Source organism: Netta rufina (genome assembly GCF_964035555.1).
Source record: "Netta rufina genome assembly, chromosome: 13".
NCBI lineage: Eukaryota > Metazoa > Chordata > Aves > Anseriformes > Anatidae > Netta > Netta rufina.
The window spans coordinates 11087031-11093030 of NC_140136.1; the positions used below are offsets into that span (position 1 = coordinate 11087031).

At 49.8% G+C, this 6000-nt stretch overlaps 1 protein-coding gene across 1 annotated transcript; it reads left to right on the top strand.

Moving 5' to 3' along the window:
- Window positions 1-2486: 2486 nt before the first annotated feature.
- LOC311214312 (olfactory receptor 14C36-like) lies at window positions 2487-3443 on the top strand (the record flags this gene model as incomplete). The annotated part of the gene is made up of 1 exon (XM_084294823.1): window positions 2487-3443. The coding sequence occupies one exon, from the start codon at window positions 2487-2489 to the stop codon at window positions 3441-3443; it is 957 nt and encodes a 318-aa protein (XP_084150949.1).
- Between the last annotated feature and the right edge of the window lie 2557 nt (window positions 3444-6000).

Genomic DNA, 6000 nt, shown 5'->3' on the forward strand with positions numbered 1-6000 from the left:
TCCCATGTTCAGAAAGGAAAGGTCAGGAATTACTTCAGTCTGCTTCAGACTACACACCCCAGGAGAGACCCTGTTGCCTTTCAGGAGCTATCAGCCCTGAGGCTTTGGAGATATCTCCAGGGAGCCCCATGGGACACAGCAAGTGATGCCATGGTCAGGTCCTCTGCTGCTGGGCTGCTCTGGGCTCCTGGGCTGGAGGGAGCTCCTGGCAAGCTGGCAGCACTGCAGACAGACAGCTCTGCCCAGGAGCAGCTCCTCTGCACAGAACAGCAGAGCTTACAAGGTGCTGGTTACAAGGGGAGAGCATAGGAGAGAAGTTAAAGTCTGTGAAGAGTGCAACAGAGGACAGCGTGTGGCAGGACAAAGCTGCAGGCTTGTTACACCGTGAGTCTCTGGCAGCAGGGCAATGCAGATGGGGTTGCACAAGGGGTCTTCTAAAGCTGGCTCATCCAGGGGCTGATAGCTTATTGTAACGATGACTGTCCCTCTTTCTCCTGTGTGGAATAGAAGAGGCTTTAGAGAATGGCATTTCTGAGGGGGTTTTCGGTACAAAAAAGACAGGGATCTCCTGGAAAGAGTCCAGCGGAGGGCCACAAAGATGATACGGGGCCTGAAGCATCTTCCCTATGAGGAAAGGCTGAGAGACCTGGGTCTGTTCAGCCTGGAGAAAAGCAGACTGAGAGGGGATCTTATTAATGTTTACAAATACCTTAAGTGTGGGAGACAGAGGGATTTGGCCAACCTATTTTTAGTGGTTTGTGAGGACAGGACAAAGAGCAATGGCCACAAAATGGAGCCCAGGAAGTTCCCCACCAACATGAGAAAGAACTTCTTCACAGTGAGGGTGATGAAGCACTGGAAGAGGCTGTCCAGGGTTGTTGTGGAGTCTCCTTCTCTGGAGATACTCAAGGCACATCTGGAAGCCTGCCTGGGCAACCTGCTGTAGGAAACCTGCATTGGCAGGGGGGTTGGACCCAATGATCTCCTGAAGTCCCTTCCAACCCATAGAATTCTGTGATTCTGTGATTTTCAAGAGGAAGGGCAAGGCATGGGCTACCTGAAGGGGCAGACACTTTCTGGAGCTTGGACTTTCAGATTCCTGCTGTGGAGGGGAGAGAGGTTACATGAGAACGGATTGTCAGGATTGTAAGGGAGACTGAGACTCCTAGAGAATTGCAGTTGCAGATCAATATGTCAGTGATGAACTTCAGAGAGTCCCCTCACACCCCTCAGCCTACACACTGAATGCTCACTTTTATGGTCCCCTCAGGGTTTTTCTCAGATGGTCATTAGGATCTGCAAATGCTGTGATGCTCATAGACAGTGCCCCGTCCTCAGAAGGTGTCTGCAGGGCAAAGCTGAGCACAGGGCATGTGGGATGGGGTCTGTGAGCATGTCTGTGAGGACAGGAGGAGACATGGGGGCAGAGAAACAGCTCCTGGCAGGGACAGCTTCAGGCAGCAGAGACATGGGCAGGCAGTGAGAGAGAGCTGCCACCAGAAGCATTTCTTCATGTTTCCCCTCCTCTCCCTGCCTCCTTTGTCCTCATCGAGCCTGAAGGCTCTGGACACTGCACGGGTGTGTGTGTGTGTGTGTATGCTGCTGTTCAGGACACCCCATCATCAAGACATTGGAGTCTTTTCTTGGAGGGTCCTCCTGGGCTGCAGGCTGCCCTCCACAAAGGCACAGTTCTCCCATAGCACCTCTATGCTCTCCCGGAGATCCATGGAGAAAACACCTTGGTGCTAAGGCCATGGAAGTGGCACTGGGCAGCTGCAATGAGCCCTTTGGGTGGAAATGAGCCCTGCTTGGGAGGAAAAGCTGAGTGAAGCCCTCCTCAAGTGTGATGAGACAGGTGAGGGATTTGGAGATCTGAACTTGGAACCTGGCTTCCTCTGATCTCAGCAGTGTCCAGGTTCCTTGCAGGGAAATGTCTGAGTGTGATCTTTGCCCAGCTCAGAGAGGTGCCAGGAGTGGGCAGCTGAGGCCAGGACTGATGTATAAACCAGCTCTCCTCACTCTGGGCTCAGGAACAGTACCTGTGCCTCACAAGACCTACATGGTTTCAGTTGCAGTGCAGTAGAGATGTCCAGAATTTCTGCCTTAAAAACACTTCCCCATGTTTGGTGCAGCCACGGGAACAAAACATACAATCCCTACAGCCCTGTTCAGAATTTGGTTGAATTGGGAGTGACAATGCTGAAAAGCTCTTTGATATGGTAAGTGGATTTATGCTGAGATCACCCTCTGCTTTTATTTAACGGTTGCTGCTAAATAGTCCCCATTAAACTGCCCTGCTCCCAGTAACACCCTCAGATACTCTCAAACAGAGGTCATGTAAGGCACCTGAAAAAGTTCTTCCTGGAAGGTTAAAGGCAGTCTGGGGGATTTTGATAAGAAATTGAATTAGTTTAGAAACCGATTACTCTCCTAACCTTTCAATGCCTTTTCCTCTCTGGACAGATCCCCACATCCAGAGGCAACAAATGTCCAATGGCAGCTCCATCACTGAGTTCCTCCTCCTGGCATTTGCAGACACACGAGAGCTGCAGCTCCTGCACTTTGGGCTCTTCCTGGGCATCTACCTGGCTGCTCTCCTTGGCAATGGCCTCGTCATCACAGCTGTAGCCTGCGACCATCGCCTCCACACCCCCATGTACTTCTTCCTCCTCAACCTCGCCCTCCTTGACATGGGCTCCATCTCTGTTACTATGCCCAGATCCATGGCCAACTCCCTTTGGGACACCAGGGCCATCTCCTATGCAGAATGTGCTGCCCAGGTCTTTCTCTTTCTCTTTTTGATTGTAGCAGAATTGTGTCTTCTCACTGTCATGGCATATGACCGCTACATTGCCATCTGCAAGCCCCTACACTACAGGACTATCCTGGGCAACAGAGCTTGTGCCCAGATGGCAGCAGCTGCCTGGGGCAGTGGCTTTCTCAATGCTGCCCTGCACACAGTCAATACATTTTTACTACCTCTCTGCAAAGGTAATGCTGTGGACCAATTCTTCTGTGAAATTCCCCAGATCCTTAAGCTCTCCTGCTCACAATTCTACATGAGGGAAGTTGTGCTTCTCATAGTTAGTGTCTGTTTAGCTTCTGTTTGTTTTGTTTTCATCTTTCTGTCCTACATGCAGATCTTCAGGGCCGTGCTGAGGATCCCCTCTGAGCAGGGAAGGCACAAAGCCTTTGCCACGTGCCTCCCTCACCTGGCTGTGGTCTCCCTGTGTCTCAGCACTGCCATGTTTGCCTACCTGAAGCCCCCCTCCATCTCTTCCCCATCCCTGGACCTGGTGACAACAGTTCTGTACTCAGTGCTATTGCCAGCAGTGAACCCCCTCATCTACAGCATGAGGAACAAGGAGCTCAAGGATGCCATAAAGAAAGTGATTTCACGAATGTTTCTCAGTTGTGATAAATTTCCCATCACTCTATGCTAATGATTCTCAGGTTATCCTATGTCTGGACTGTACTTTGTGTTCATTTTGTTCTTTGTTTCTTTCTTTCTTTTTTTATTCCTTTTGTTTGGATTTTTATTATTAGTACTGCTGTTGATATTATTTTGTAGTAATCTGTGGTATAATGTTCCTATGTTTATGTTTGGATTCATCTAACTTCTCCTGAGGAAGCAACTTTCTCTGTCTCACCTGAAGCCTCTATAAAAGTGTGCCTAACACTGTGTCAGAGCCGCTGCTCTCCTGTCATGTCTGTAATTAAATGGGATCTCTCCAGTGCCTGATGGCTGGGCTCTTCTTCCAAGGATGGTATTAACAACAAGCTCAAACTATTTCACTCAAATGGGTGAACACTCACCCTAGGGCTGTTTATGGTTGGATTTGGAAGACAAAAGATCATATTAATATTGGTAGCCACTGGAGACCCAGGGATGGATTGAGAAGTCATCCATAGGTATCCCATGATAATGCAGATTGTGTATGGTCACTGATCTTCTTTCCCTGGGCACATGTGACATGCAGATGATGTCCTTAAGGAGTGAAGTGTGGAGCAGCCTGAAGAGCCTGGGGGATCTCCAGGGACTGTTTTTCCATGGGTAGGCCAATGGCTGGAGCCCACAAAGTGAAAGATCTCCCAAAGTAGACTCACCCAAAGATAACGTGCTAAGCTGAGGTATTTTCGGGGAATGAGGACTCTGCAATTCAAAATGCAAAAAAAGTAGGCACAGGGAAGGTAGACCTGAGATATGTGGGAGCTGGCTGAGGAGCCCCATGGCCCCGATTTCTGTTCTGTCTTGGTGAGCGAGCATGGTGAAAGCAGAGAAAGTGAAGGCAGAGAATCACAGAAGCATAAAATCATGGAATCATAGGAGGGATTGGGTTGGAAGGGACCTCTAAAGACCGTCTAGTCCAACTCCCCTGCCATGCACACGGACATCTTTCACTATATCAGATTGCTTAATGCCCAATCAAGCCTCTTGAGGTTCCTCTGGACACCACGCCTTCCTCCTGTCATGTCAACTGCACCACTCAGCTTGGTGTCACCTGCCTGAAAGTGTCAACCCTGAAAGATTTGGATACACTCCAAGGAAGTCACTTAAGCCTCTCTTTTATTGGGAAGACCAAAGCAGGACAGGCTATCTCAAGGTACTCTAGTACGTAACATCAAGGGACAATCAGTTCCCTCTTCCAACTGGTTGTGGTCCTGTTCCTCTGGCCAGGATGCTGTAGGACTTCCTTGGTGCTAGCTCATGTTTTCCCTAAACTCAGCTGAGACCATCCAAGGCATTCCCTGCCAAGATACTTCCCAAACAGGGGACAGCCCAGTGTCAGACTGCTTTGTGGCAGACACCAGGGACTTCACCCAATCATTGTGATATTACAGTTATCATAGCTGTGTTCAACTTTGGTACCTCCAGCACAAGAAGGACATGGATGTTTTAGAAAAACTCCAGAGAAGGGCCACAAAAATCACAGAATCATAGAATCATTAGGGTTGGAAAAGACCTCCAAGATCACCTGGACCAACCATCACCCTACAACCAATGTCACCCACTAAACCATGTCTCTTAGCACCATGTCCAACCTTTCCTTGAACATCTCCAAGGACTGTGATGCCATCACTTCCCTGGGCAACCCATTCCAATGCCTGACCACTCATTCTGAGAAGAAATGTCTCCTTATTTCCAAACTAAACCTCCCCTGGCGCAACTTGAGGCCATTCCCTCTAGTCCTATTGCTAGTTATCTGTGAAAAGAGGCCCATCCCCAGTTCCCCACAGCTTCCTTTCAGGTAGCTGTAGAGAGCAATAAGGTCTCCCTAGAGCCTCCTCTTCTCCAGACTAAACAACCACAATTCCCTCAGCTGCTCCTCATAAGACTTGTGTTCCTGGCCCTTCACCAGCTTTGTAGCCCTTCTTTGGATGCGATCCAGGGCCCCGATGTCCTTCGTGTAGTGAGAGGCCCAAAACTGAACACAGTACTCGAGGTGCTGCCTCACCAGAGCAGCGTACAGGGGGATGGACAATCACCTCCTTGGTCCTGCAGGCTACACTATTCCTGATACAAGCCAGGATGCCATTGGCCTTCTTGACCATACCTGGGCACACTGCTGGCTCATGTTCAGGTGAGTATCAATCAGCACCTCCAGATCCTTTTCCTCTGCACAGCTTTCCAGCCGCTCTGCCCCAAGCCTGTAGTGCTGCATGGGGTTTTTGTGACCAAAGTGCAGGACCCAGCACTGAGCCATGCTGAACCTCATCCCATGGGCCTCTGCCCATCAACTGGACCTGCTGCAATACGTGTCTGCCCTGGAACCGAACACCTCGAGTCTCTGCAGCTGATAGGCCACCATGAGGAATGGTGCAGGCAAAGGGGCTGTGAGGTCATCTTTAGTGAAGTAGTATAGAGGGTGTATATATATATAGTATCAGGTCTTGACTCCTGGCTGGGATCTGTGCAATGGCTTGGTTATGTCTATCCTACAAGCTTAAAGGCCAGCAGTAGGCCCATAGCTTGGGAGATGATTGTGAGGCAACTTGTGC